General features: G+C 41.2%; 1 protein-coding gene across 18 annotated transcripts in view; it reads left to right on the forward strand.

The window, feature by feature from the left end:
- Positions 1-13,775, forward strand: part of LIMCH1 (LIM and calponin homology domains 1) — a 339,850-nt gene that overhangs the window by 260,473 nt on the left and 65,602 nt on the right. Inside the window, exons 10-15 of one of the 18 annotated variants that reach the window (XM_054553854.2) lie at positions 5,773-6,075; positions 8,557-8,799; positions 10,191-10,520; positions 11,791-11,909; positions 12,019-12,127; positions 12,590-12,850. The exons of the other annotated variants lie outside the window; for them this stretch is intronic. Of the exons in view, the coding sequence (XP_054409829.2) occupies positions 5,773-6,075; positions 8,557-8,799; positions 10,191-10,520; positions 11,791-11,909; positions 12,019-12,127; positions 12,590-12,850 (1,365 nt within the window). The remainder of the gene's footprint in view (positions 1-5,772; positions 6,076-8,556; positions 8,800-10,190; positions 10,521-11,790; positions 11,910-12,018; positions 12,128-12,589; positions 12,851-13,775) is intronic. 18 annotated transcript variants of the gene reach the window in all.

Consider the following 13,775-nt stretch of genomic DNA (forward strand, 5'->3'; position numbering starts at 1 on the left):
TTGTCATGTATTTGTGGTCAGTCATGTGTGGGCTGCAGGATTTACCTAGCAATAACATTGTATTTTTCTATTGTTTGTGGCTTGTTAATTTTCACGCTACTCCTAAATGGCTCATATCTTACTTTACACATCACTAGAAAAATAGTCTGTTGCTTTGAAATGGGGAACACTCTCTTTAGAGAGTGGCTGGCTTACAAAAATCCACTTACTTTCTTTGTCCCAAGAGAGTACTAAGTAGAATTGGGTTTATTTGACTCCTTAGTTTCTAAAGCATGTTGATTCAAAAACAAAGAATGGAGTAATTACTTCTCTTTAATTGTAACAAAGCTACTAGTATCCAGTCCTGATAGCTTCATATTACATGTGAGATGGAGACCTTCAGCAATCAGAGCCAAGGAAAACTATAGTTCTGCACTCTTCTGTAGTGTTTTGAGAAGCTGGTTAATTTTTCTTATAAAATAACCACAATGATCCTAACAAATAATAGTACAGCCAAAATGTGTTTTACAAATTGACATTCATAATAATTTGACAGTTGGAATTCCTTTGCCACTTGCTCTTCCATTTAATTTTTTTTTTTTTTTTTTTTGAGATAGAGTCTCACTCCATCACCAAAACTGGAGTGCAGTGGTGCAATCTCGGCTCACTGCAACCTCTGCTTCCCAGGTTCAAGCAATTCTCCTGCCTCAGCCTCCCAAGTAGCTCAGATTACAAGTGTGTACCAGCACACCTGGCTAATTTTTGGATTTTTAGTAGAGATGGGGTTTTACCACGTTGGCCAGGCTGGTCTAAGAGGTGGCTGATATACCCATCTTCCAGAAGTGGGAGCTGAGGGTCGTTGATAGTCAGTGACTTGCAGAGCTGGTCACCACTGACCTGGTGATCAGATTCGGATGCTCTGACCACAGCACCACATCTGCCTCCCACACATTTTCCATTTCTCTATACAGCTCCACATGTGGTTATTTATGTGGTCCAGGTCTTAATTAAATATCCAGTGTTGAGTTACATAAATTTAATTCTAGAATACCTTTGTATTAAAAAAAAAACAAAACTAAGGATATACTTCCTCCTTGTCTGTGGTATATTACAGATAATCATGCCTATTCTAAACACGTATGTGCTTCTGGAATATTCTAACATAAAATTGTGTTTATGTTACAAACAGCTGAGTTTATTAAATAAAGAGTAATGTAATAAAATCTTTTTTAAAAAATCCAGATTTTTAAAAGTTTTGATACAGAGACCTTATCAAACACATTTCTTTCTGCATCCCTTGAGCATCCCATATACCATGTACCAGAGACTGGACTAGATGCTGAGAAGACAAAAATAATAATAGTGAGGGGAATAATATCTCCTCACTAGGTACCATTTTTCAGACTTCTCCAGCTTCTGCCTTTAAGGACATAGTAGTAGGTAATAAGTGATACAGATAAGAAAATGAACTTACCTGAAATTTTAATCTTCCTGTCTTTGACATACATCTTTCATTTATATCACGTGTAAAGTCTTTAAGCTAGTGTTTACCAAGGATACCATCATCCTTAGAGTATCTAAAACAGCGAAGGGGGATGAGGGGGAGTGGCATTAAGCTAATTCAGCACACTCAGGAATAATGGTCACGTAGAGAAGAGAAGTGGGGTAAAGGCTGGGAAGTCCATACATGTACTGTGCCACTTCAGTAACTGGGACGTTTATTTTATTAAAAACTTTGAACTCTTTTATGACAACTCCCATTCACTGTACGAACATCAAATCATAGTTTAAAAATGTAATTCTAATGGATATATATTATCTTTGTTTATTTCACTTCCATTCATGTTTCCTGTTATTTGGCTTAATTTTAACCTATTTCATCCAAGTTAGCTCTCATATGCAGAAGTTTGCAGGTCAGTTAATGTCATGATGCCTCAGGTCTTCTGACTTAGCATTTAAAATTGGGCTCTGAATAATTATGCATATTCTCAGAGAATGTTCCCAATAGCAACACAACACAGCTGCTCTAAACACCCAGAATTCATTTGTTAGGCAGATTTTTCAGCTGCCAGCCAGCGCTCTCACAAAGGTTTCACACAGAGCATGCCACCAGCCTGGCATGTCTACGTCTTTGTCACTTACTTTTTTACATGCCACAAGAGTTGAAAGTCATTCTAAGTTTATCCACATTTGGGATCCTGCTTTTAATGTGGCAGAAAGTAGCTTAACTGGAATGAAGTATCATGAAAAAAAAAGGATTCTTGGTGTCTGGAAAATAGGAATTTAAATCATTGAAATACGCTGATGTCTCTCAAGGCGTTTTAACCTCAGTGTTCTGTCTTTGACATCCAGATGAATTCTGACCAGCACGTCTTTGCACCCAACAAGAGGACCACTTGTTGTGGCCCATTTTTCAGCTGGGAAATGTTTGCAGAGATGATTGAGATAATAGAGCCATGTCCGAGGGGAAGAGCATATAGATGAACAACAAAGCTTTATTTTGTAGACTGTTTTTTGTTTGCTTGTTTCCCAAGTATTCTTAAACACCTTGCTAGGCTGGGTGCGGTGGCCCAAACCTGTAATTCCAGCACTTTGGGAGGCGGAGGCGGGCAGATTACTTGAGGTCAGGAGTTCAAGACCAGCTTGGCCAACATAGTGAAACCTTGTCTCTACTAAAAATACCAAAAAAATTAGCCAGGCATGGTGGCATATGCCTGTAATCCCAGCTACTTGGGAGGCTGAGGAAAGAGAATTGCTTGAACCCGGGAGGCGGAAGTTGCTGTGAGCCGAGATCGTGTCACTGCACTCCAGCCTGGGCAACAGAGCGAGACTCGCATTATCTTTAAGGCAATATACAAAAGGGAGCAAAGGTGCATGTTATTTCATTTTCACAAGAGGTCAAAAACCTAGAAGTTTCAAGCTTCCTGTCAAACAATATATTAGCGGTATCTTAGCATCAAGAGACAGAAAGTAGGATTTCTTAATAAATGTGTGGAGTTTAATATTTATTAGAGTTTCCATTGAAGGGAAAAAGTACATAAATTACTTTTTCTTCTATTTTATTTTATGGTTGCGCTAACTTAATTATCCCCCAAATATGAGAGTCTGCCAAAGAAGCCAAGATTTCTGTTTTTAAGAGGATAAAATAAGAACCAAGATGCACTTCCCCTGAATTAAAATGCTATGGAGATTTGAGTTCTTTTACTTGGTGTTTCCCATTGGAGAAGTAAACTTTTTTTTGAACTGAATTATAGGTTTCACGTGATTGTACTTCTTTTCTAATTGTTTTCATATGTTTCAGCACTCAGTGCTTGCTTTCTGCTAGTCTGTGGATCTTCTCAACCACGTAGTAATTAATTACAGAGGGGAAAACAAGGCAGGGGGTGTGGGGGTGTAAAAAAACCTCTGAGGAACAATAGACATCTTAGAAATCTTTAGGGGAAGAGCAGATGCAGCTAAGTGCCAGACACGGATTCCTCTGCAGCCCTCCTTACCAGACGCTGGTTCACCATGGCTGCTGAACAGATCCCCGGGTATCGGGGACCAGTCAGGCACATAACTTGCACGAACCTTTGTGACTCTGGATGTATTAGGGCGGTGCACAAGTAATTACAGTTTTGCCATTTTTAAAGGTAAAAACCGCAATTACTTGTGCACCGACCAAATAGCTGCCCTGATTGGAGATAGGGTGAACAGGGAAGTTTCCGGTGTCACCCAGGACATTCCCAGGGAGACTAACAGGCTTTTCTGGAGAGCAGAGTTTCCTTCATTGGAACACACTAGCTACCAATCTGAGCTGGTTGCTTATGCATTGCCAAGTAAAACCGGGTAAAAGAAAACGCCAGCTCTTCCTTAGCTTAAATCATTATCTCATTCACTTTGAAATATATAAGCCTCAGAAACGTTGAGACAAGAGCTTTTCTTCCCCCTCACCTGCTTTGGGCCCGTAATCCCTCCTACCAAGAAAGCTAGCCTGCCTTTCTTTAGGTGAGGCTGTGCAGGATCGCCAGTTGGAGGCAGGGCTTGGCATTTCTCGTTTCACATTGCCACACTGTATTCCTTCCACATGAAACAGTGAGCTGTGCCCCCAAAGCAACTCCTTCTTTCCAAAGCTACTCATCTATGAGTGACTTGGACAAAATAAAAGTGCCAAACCTCCTCATGAATATAAAGCCAGACAGCCTGGGCCTGCCCCTTGAATATACTTCAGTTAATTTACCTGAGTTCAGATGGCTTGAGCTAGAGACCTTAATATTCTCTTCTGCAAAGTGGGCATCATAATTCCTATTTTGCAGGGTTGTCATGAAAGTTAGTGTATCTGGAATGTACTAAATGTACTAGCTACTAAGAGTTGTAGTTATTGAAAAATAAAGTAAAACAGACCCAAGTTTCACAAAGGACTGTCCTTAAGGTCCTTCGAAGAAAAAAAAAACACATTATAAAAGTCATTTAAGTATTTTGATACCTAGACACCTGTGAATACAATCCTACATATCTACCTTATACATATTTTTTATTATTTCAAGGCCAACAGGGCCAGCTCAAAACTTGTATCATTATTTTTTGCTCGCCGTGAATTTGCCTTGAAGCTCTGAATTTAAAAGACTCAAGCAATTAGTGGAAAATCAGTCATTGTGACAATTTTTCAAGTGGGTGGGGAGTGACTTCAAATAGCCAATGGTACGGAAACTTTCTTCACCCTCTTTTTTATATCTTTTTTTAAGCCCGCATATCTAAATTGAGATCACTTGAAATGAGTCTTGCCACACTGGGCATTTAGCCTAAAAATAAACACCCAGTGGAATTTGCAGCCTGGCTGGGTTCACAAGATGCACAAGGGACCAGATTCTCCCTGCTCAAATTGGCATCGCAAATTGGCAGGGCCATTTGCATAAACACGAATATTTTATTCCAAAAAATTCTGCCCAAGTTGGGGGAGGTTGGAGCCCAGGACTGTTTGGTTTGTCCCAAAGTGGAAAGAATGTTGCTCTTGGACTTCAGCGGTTCAAGCAGAAGATCTGCTCCCAAATTAGGGTATGAGACCTATGATTGCACCACTGCATTCCAGCCTGGGTGACAGAACAAGACCCTGTCTCTTAAAAAAAAGAAAAAGAAGAGTTGAGAGGTGGAGAGACAGGAGGATAGAAGAGGGAAGAAAGAGTTGCTGATGGAAAGGTGCAGGGCAAGATAAGCTTCCTGGGAGTGGAGGACCATGGGAATGGAATAGTTTAAGACCATCCTGTGAGTGGTCGTAAACTATCCCAGATGTTTCAGGTTAGCTCAGCTCTGAAGAAAGACTTCCTTACATTTTGTAATCTGTTACACATTCTACGTTTGGTGTCACACAGCTGCATTCATTTGTTTTCCCCCAGATCAGTTTCTTGGTGGCTCAATTTTTTGCCCTGTCAGTCAAAAACAAATTAAGTGTCTACTGGGTACTCGTGTGCTAAAGAAAAAAGAACAGTAACAAAAAGCTTCCCATTTTTCCCCAATTTCATGCAAAGAATCTGCACTGTCACTTTCAGAGCCATTTAGGATCCTGCTTTTCTGTTGCTGATGGAAGCCCTGAAAATTAAGTGAATTTTTAATATTGCTAGTGTCTGGCTAAATTCAAGGTTTTAAAACCCACCCTAACTATGCTGCAATTCTAGACGGAAATAATGAAAAGATGCCATTTGAACTAACAATATCGAGAAGACTTTTCACTAACAACACAGTTGTCTGTCTAGAGATGGAGATTTAATTTTTTTTGTCTGATCACATGTGGAGTCCCATTTAATTTTCCCCTATCAGTCAAAAACAATTAAGTGAAGAGAAAGAAGCTATTCGTGATATTGTCCTTCGCAAAGAAAACTCTTTCCTGACCCACCAACATGGCGACAATTCAGAGGCAGAAGGTGAAGTTGTGTGTCGACTGCCTGATCTTGAGAAGGATGACTTTGCTGCAAGGAGAGCAAGGATGAACCAAACAAAGCCAATGGTGCCATTAAATCAACTCCTCTATGGCCCTTATCCAAAGAAAGGGGCAGAGAAACCAGATGGCAGCAAACAGCTCTCAAAGGGAATCTCAAAGAAAAGAAGTCTAGAATATAAAAGGTGTGCATGGTGTGTGCATGGTGTGTGTGTGTGTGTGTATGTGTCTATGAAAGAGACACAGGGAGAGAGGACATAATTAAGTGAAGTCAATTTGTATTGTACCCCCTCCAGTTCCTCTTTCCAGCCCCTCAATTATATGTACTTTGTAATGGGGGTTTATTTTGAAGCGGAACTTTAGATATTCAATCTCCCCTAAATGCAGATGGCAGACAGTAGAGTGTCCATGTCCAAAATAGGGCTGAATTTGCCAAAGAAACATTGAATTCCAGTGTGTAGATGTGCTGAATCAGGGCTCATCACCACATATGGGTGCTGGTGTCATCAGTTGGCATTATTAGCAAAAATAGACATGTGCTATTGCCTATCAGAGAACAGCCACCTCTCACAGCTGCTCCAGTCCATTCAAAGGAAGCAGAAAAATGCTAAAAGCACTTCTCTCTTATTAGCTCCATTTAGATGTTGGAAGAAAAAAAAATGAGAGTTGTTCTTTCTTCTGTCACACCAGCAACATCACCTAGACAAATGATAATGGATATTTCCCATCAAAAACACTTCTCAAACTTATACTTCTATATGTTCTGTCATAGAAATTGTTTTCAGGCCAGTTTCCTTCTGCCAACATTTTCCCTGTCCTCTTAATACATATTGGAGTGAATTGGGGACAGGAAAATTATAGTAAGATGGAATTTGACCAGTGATTTTTGTCCTGAGAGGGAGATATGATTTCATTTAGGGTGCCCACTTGCTGAATTTCATCCTGCAGAGTTAATCATTCTTGTATTTTTCCTTATATCAAAATCAGCTAGAGTTAGCATCTACATTATTGAATTGTCATCTTTTTGCCCATCACTTTAGAGGTTTTTAAGCCTGTTGAACTTAGTATATAATTATCTCGGCTGTGCTTTAGACAATTAAAATGGTTCTTTAGGCAGAGTTGTTGAGCTCAGGGGAGTAGTTGGTCTTTTTCATTTTTCTTAGGAAGTACCAGATACAAGAACCCATGAGGGATTCCTGGATATAGAACAGGGATTCGATAAGAGAAAATCTGGCATCATTTCTTTACAGGACACATTATAGCTTCAGGAGGCCCTTGGTCTTTGCCATTGCTGTTGGCAGGCCTTGTAACAAACCATTCTTGGAGGGCCTTGTGGGAGGGATCAGTTGTGCAAGTGAAACAAAGACTTTTGGATAACTGACTAACGTCAAGGCATATTGATGGCAATCAGCAATTTGAGTCAGGAAAAGGACTAGCCTTCGTATCTCCCTTTTTTCCTTTCTCCTCCATGTAATTTTAATTCCTGATATTTCCAGCTATATTTGTCTGTTGTCACCTGACTCTGTGTTTGTGGACGCAGTTCTGGGTCTGAAGCAGCCCTTGACCTCTCTAGATAGCATCAAAGAACTTATTAAAAAAAAAAAAAAAGAAGGGTCCCTAGTGCCTCTTTGCCATGCCCTTTCTTGATCTCCTTCCTCAAACTAAGAAAATTCTGTAGCCTTTCTATTTTTGTGGGCTGTGCAAGTGTGCCAAATCATCAAAGTAACAAAAGACTACCTTTTGATTTTCCAGCTTGAATGATATATTTTGTGGGAAGATTAATAGGCTCTATTTATATTTTTTTTGAGATTTTTCTATCTCAAGAAGCATATTTAGTTAGAAATAGACTTTTAATGGAATATTTGTATATATAAATGCCACAGCTTTGGTTTAAATTGCAGTTTTGTCAACATTAGCCAGCTAAGGTTCACTTCATAGGAGAACAATGGAAAATATCAGTTTTAGCATCAATAAAGGTGAACGGTTATTAACACAAGAAACAAGTGGGTATTGACTCTGTCAATCCAGGTAAAGAGGAATACCCTCTGCTTTTCAAGTTTGCATTAGCCAGACCTGACTAATGCCATGAAGCAGACATTGAGTTTAAACATTGAAACTTTCTGTTCAGAATTGACTTAGATGTACTTTCTGGCAGCTGTGGGTTTAGGTTTGAGATGTTTAATATGTGAACAATGTTCCAGCTATCTCCAAACTAATCCTAGAATTTGGATCATGCAGGGCTCATTACGAACATTTTACTAATGCAGTAAAAAACATTCCAAGAGGGCTAAGGGATTCAATCAGAAAACCTGAATTCATTACAGTAACTTGAATAGTGTGGGAATTGGGCATCATTACCATCCAACCAAAATCTCATTACCATTAGTAATCTTTCAGCAGGCACGGCTTCTCGTCCTAAACTGTAGTTGAGACTGTCATCTGGAAGGGGAAAAAAACCTCTGTCTCATTCAGAGTTATAATAAGGGTGGTATAGATGAAAGTCATCACAGCTCCCGTTGATTCCATTTTTGAGAAAGGGAAAAGTGTTTCCATCATTTTGTTCTGTCCTCAGCCTGTGAGTTTCCATGCTTGACATTCTCTTTGTCTGCTCCCCTTCCTTGAACTTGATTTTTCCATTGGTGTGGGGGCCCGGATCAAATGGACAGAAACCAGGGCCACACAGAAGAGGTGAAGTCGATAGTGACCTGTAACATGAGGGCTCAGGAAAGTGAGCCTGTGGAAGGAGGACTCAGGAAGGTGCCAGATCTTCACAAGGATGACCTGGCCCAGCGGAGAATTCAGGGCAGCCTTGCCCCTCACCACGAGCCCCCGAGCTTCATTACACTCTCCAACATAACAGAAGCTGACCTGGAGACGTGGGAGAGACTCAAAGTGTCAGGAAAGGCGAGGTGTGTCATGTTTCCCCCCAGTTTCCCCCTGGCAGTCATGGTATTTCATTTTGAAGGCATCAAATGCTTATCTTTGTGTCTTTTTTTTTTTTTTTGTCAGGGTCTTGCTCTGTTGCCCAGGCTGGAATATAGTGGCTTGATCACAGCTCACTGTACCCTCGACTCCTGGGCTCAAGCAGTCCTCTCCCTCAGCCTCTTGAATAGCTGGGACTACAGGCCCATGCCACTATGCCTGGTTAATCTTTTGATTTTTTGTAGAGACAAGGTCTCACTATGCTGCCCATGCTGGTCTTGAACTCCTGGGCTCAAGGGATCCTCCCACCTCAGCTTCCCAAAGTCTTGGGGTTACAGACGTGAGCCACTGCACCTGGCCAAAATTTTAATTAATTAATTTTTTTAATAGAGATGGGGTCTTGCTATGTTGCTCAGGCTGATCTCAAACACCTAGGGCTCCTGGGGCTCAAGTGATCCTTCCATATCAGCCTCCCAAAGTGCTGGGATTACAGGCATGAGACACCGTGCAGGCCTCTTGTATCATTTTTTATTTTGATGGCTTGAAAAAGTGCATCTCACATCACAGAGCTCCTAGAGCTCAGCTTATGCAGCATGAGATGAATTTATTAATACTAAAAGTTACAAACCACATGGAGAGAAAGCATTCTCTTTTTAACCCAGCCAACTTTCTAAGAATGTTTATTTATTTTGATAGACTTGTTTACTGTAAATAATTTAAACTTGACTTTCAAATAATTTTAATTATTCCACAGTACCTAAGATTTTCTTATGCCCTTGTTTATGATGTTAGAATTGATGTTTTGAAAGCTATAGAAGCTTAAAGACAAGGTAATGATCATTTCTAGGCAAGACAATGATCATTTCTTCATTTGAGTGTTAATGAAAAAGCAATTTTGCTCTAGCCTTAAAAATATTTTTCATATACAGTCTTCCCTCGGTATCCGTGCTTGATTCCAGAATTCCCCTTGGATACCAAAATTCTTAGAGGCTCAAGTTCCTTATATGAAATGGTATAGTATTTGCATATAACCTATGCACATCCTCCCATATACTTTAAATTATCTGTAGATTACCGATAATAGCTACATTAACATAAGCATACCTTATACATGTATACCTAATACAGTGCTCTCACATCACTTTATTCATGTGAATTCAGTGTAGTACTTAGTGCACGGCAAATTCAAGTTTTGCTTTTTGAAACTTTGTGGAATTTTTGTCTCCCAAATAATTTCCATTGAGGTTGGTTGAATCCTGTCAGTGGGATGCTGAACTCACTGATAAGGAGGGCCAACTACTTCTAGTTTTTTTTTAAAAAAAACCTTTTACTGATTTGTACTTAGACACTTTTAGAACTTACTTCTGGTTTTGACTAGGGATGGAGATGTTCAGCACATCTGTGCTTCTGAGCCTTCCCCAGAAATTAAAGCAGAAACTGCCATTCGTGATGACTTTGCCAACCGCAAAGCAAGGGCCTCTAAGAAAGCTTCCAGCCCCAGGCAAAAGTTTGTGCGCTTTGGGCCAGTGACGGAGATAGATCAGCAGAAATGGAAGCGGCTTAGCATTGGCAAGGCTGGGCCTAGAGAGGATGAAGAAGAAGTCATCTGTCATGGCAGCAAGATTCAAACGGACTCTGTGTCTCCTGTCTCAGCCGCCACTTCCAGCTTAAAGGGCCACCAAATGTTTAATCCACAAAATGACTGCAGGTATTTTTTGCCATACGTGTGCAAGGATATCTGCATGGGAGTCACTGCTGCTTTTATAGAGTTTGCTGAAGCACATTATACAAACCCCTAGAGATGACATAGTTTTAACAGACTAGGTATAGCAGAGAAGTAATGTTAGTGAATCCCCCTGGGGGGAACATGTATGTGAAGTTAAATGGCAGGCATCCATTTTGATTCTGTTGTCACCAGAATCGCTGCCTGGGAATGCCAATAATCTTGGCAAATGACCCTTTTTCCCTTGGCTGCATCCAGTACTATTTTATTAGTTGAAAATACCGAATGAGCTAAATGGAATGTTTTAATGATATCACTAGGGTTTCCTGGGCTTATGTATAACCTCTCTCTTTCCTATCCCTTAGAGAGAGAAAGAAAAAGTAATTAGTATCATGAGTTCACGTTTCGGACATACATCTAAGTAGACATATTAAAAAAGTAAAGGTCTCCTTCCTCCCCCACTTTTTAAAATTATATAATAAATCAGGAGTCTTAAAAACCTTCTCTTTGGGGGTTTCTGTAAGTCGAGACTTTCCTTGGATGAATCGCTATCCAAATGTGTGAGGGAAGAACATGTTATAGGCCTGTCTCAGTTCTCATCCTCCCTGGAGGCCACCCAGTTTTGAGTTCCCAAGCCCTCTTTTGGGGATTTGGTTCTGTGGGCTGGTCTCTTTTCCAGGAAGCACATATAGGACATGTGTAAAACCGGATTGCCCTGGGAACCTCCATTCCCTCTGTACAGAAGGAGCAAAGTGAGGCTGTCCGTAGCAGGAGGAAGTGTTCATAGCATTCTTCTTTATATCTTGCCCTTGAAATGCAAAGGAAATGATGGATGGCCCATGACCTATAGAAGGGTTTCTTTGGTTCCAGACTCGGGGTGACACCATAGAAGAGAGAAGGCTATAAACACCAGAAATAAAGAGTTGAGGTTTCAGAGGATGGTGGGGATCTGGGGTGGGGAGGAGGGGGTAGGAAATTAATAAGAAATACGTCCTCGAGGCCTTGAATCCTGAGAGGCCCATCATTCAGTCTTGTGGTGACAGAGTCACACAGCCTTGTTTGACCTTCATAGGCCCTAGCCAGAGTTCACATTCCATTATCTCAATCTGATTATATCATCCTTACTAGCCAGCCTTTGGAATGAGAGCAGCCACATTCTTCTCTTAATCTTTCAGTCCCAAGGACTTTCACTGTCTTCTTTCGTAACCCTTGTTCCTCTCCTCTCTTGCCACCAATGCTACTTGATCGTCTGCAGAACAATGAATTCTGGCCAAGGTGACTATTGCAGAAGGGCCTCGTGGCTGGCTCCTGTGCTGGAGTCTCAGGAAGAGTGGGTCTGCGGTTTGGGCGAGTGCCCGAGGGGGACAGAGGAAGGTGAGGAGCAGTGTTTCCTGCCTTCCTGGGAGGTGAAGGAGGACAGGTGGGGTCAGAGCCTCTGGTGTGAATTCTTTCCTAGGAGTGAAACTGTCCTCTCTGGCTTTAGTTACATCCAAACAGCTGCCACAGGATGGCAAAGAAGAAACGGAAAGCACTCCAAGAGATTCTGAGAGGCTGTCAAAGGCAGAAAGATCAGAGGAGAGCAGCCAGCCACTGTGAGCATCTTGCCTGCGCTCTGCTCCGTGGTGTGTTGCCTCTGCTGTGTGTGGCTGTCGTGTTCCCAAAAAAACAGCTTAAAGTCACAGTCTGCACTTGGTGACTGATAGAGCGTGGAGTAAAGTCACTAAAAGAGTGTGCTCATCCCAAGATCAGAGTTCTGCTTCTGGTGCCCGCTCTGGGTAGATATTTTAGCCTTTGCATGTGGCTAAGTACTAGCCAACTTTCATTCGCAGGACTCATGAAAACCAGAAAGGGACCCCCATTCCTGTGTGAGTATCAGCTGCATGACAGAGGGTCCCAGTATTCAAAAGGGAGATTTCCTGCTCAGCTGCTCTGTGTGCCGCTGCCTCCAGGGATGCTGGCTTCTTCTGTCTTTAATTAACGCCAGTGAGTGACACTACTGAAAATATCTTTAGCAGTAAGTGGCCTTTGACTGGCTGGACTGAATGTTGCCCTAGGGTGTGTCCTCTGGCCTCTGAGTGTGAGGCTTCAGGGACAGAAGAGAAGTTGGAGAAGATGACAGCTCCTGCCTGGAGTGGCAGTGGACTGAAAGGCCAGCGAAAGTTGGATGATTCACGAAAAGATGACATGATGGCCAGGAGAACTGGGATGTCCCTTAGACACACTGGATCCAAGCCAAACCAGTTCCTTCCAGTTCCATTTGCAAAGCAACAGGATGTGGAAGAATCTTCTAAGGGTCTACCCATGAAAGATCAGAGGTCAGAAGGTTATTCTGTGCCTTGTGACTTTGTTTCTCCAGTCTGAGCTTTCAGTGTGTTCTTAATGCATTATGGCACCTCAGTGCCACTTACCTGCTGTTGCTAGCAGAAACAGAATGATTAAAATTGGCCTCATCTGCCAAGAATTTTTTCCACTTTTTACATGTAAGCAGGTGTGATTCAGTGGTGAATTTACCTGTTAAACATTTTTTTCTGACTCTTGTGGACTGAATACATGGGAAATTCTTTTATTTCTTTCTAACTCACATAGGAGCCTTTGGGTAAAGGGGTTGAACTTCTATCTGACTTACTTGATTTCACTTTGATTCTAGGTCCAAAGAAGATGAATACATTTATAAAAGTTGTAATTATATTAATTTTTCAACATTAGCAAACACTCGTTGCCTTCTGGAGGTAGGATTTCTATTCCATGCTCTGACTTGACTTAGAGTCAACCATGACTTGATGACGAGTAAGGAAATAATTATCCTGGGGTTCCTGTTCTAGTTTAGGGTCCTATATGTTGAAGCCTCTCTTGCCATTTAATAAAAGTGATACATTTTTGTTAAATGTATGGTAAGCCTACAAATGTAGGGCAAAGAAGTGAGGAGGGCTTTGCATAATTTAGAAGCTCACCATAAAATAGGAAGCAATGGAGTTCTGCTTCTCCAAGGATCCTGATGGCAGTGGGAGAGAAGGCAGAGTGGGAGGTAAGGAGAACAGTAGGTAATCTCTCCAGATTTTTAAAAAATCAATACCCTAGCCATCTTGATCACCTGCATTTAATCTATATTTTACATTCTTCTGAATAAAACAGTAATGGAGCCTAGCACTGTTTTCAGGGAGCAGAAGTAATATTTGTGCTTTACAACCACAGAGTGCTTTGTAGCGTTTCCTGTGTGTCTGCTCCCTCAAGCTCACCTTG

This window comes from Pongo abelii, chromosome 3 (genome assembly GCF_028885655.2).
Source record: "Pongo abelii isolate AG06213 chromosome 3, NHGRI_mPonAbe1-v2.0_pri, whole genome shotgun sequence".
Classification (NCBI taxonomy): domain Eukaryota; kingdom Metazoa; phylum Chordata; class Mammalia; order Primates; family Hominidae; genus Pongo; species Pongo abelii.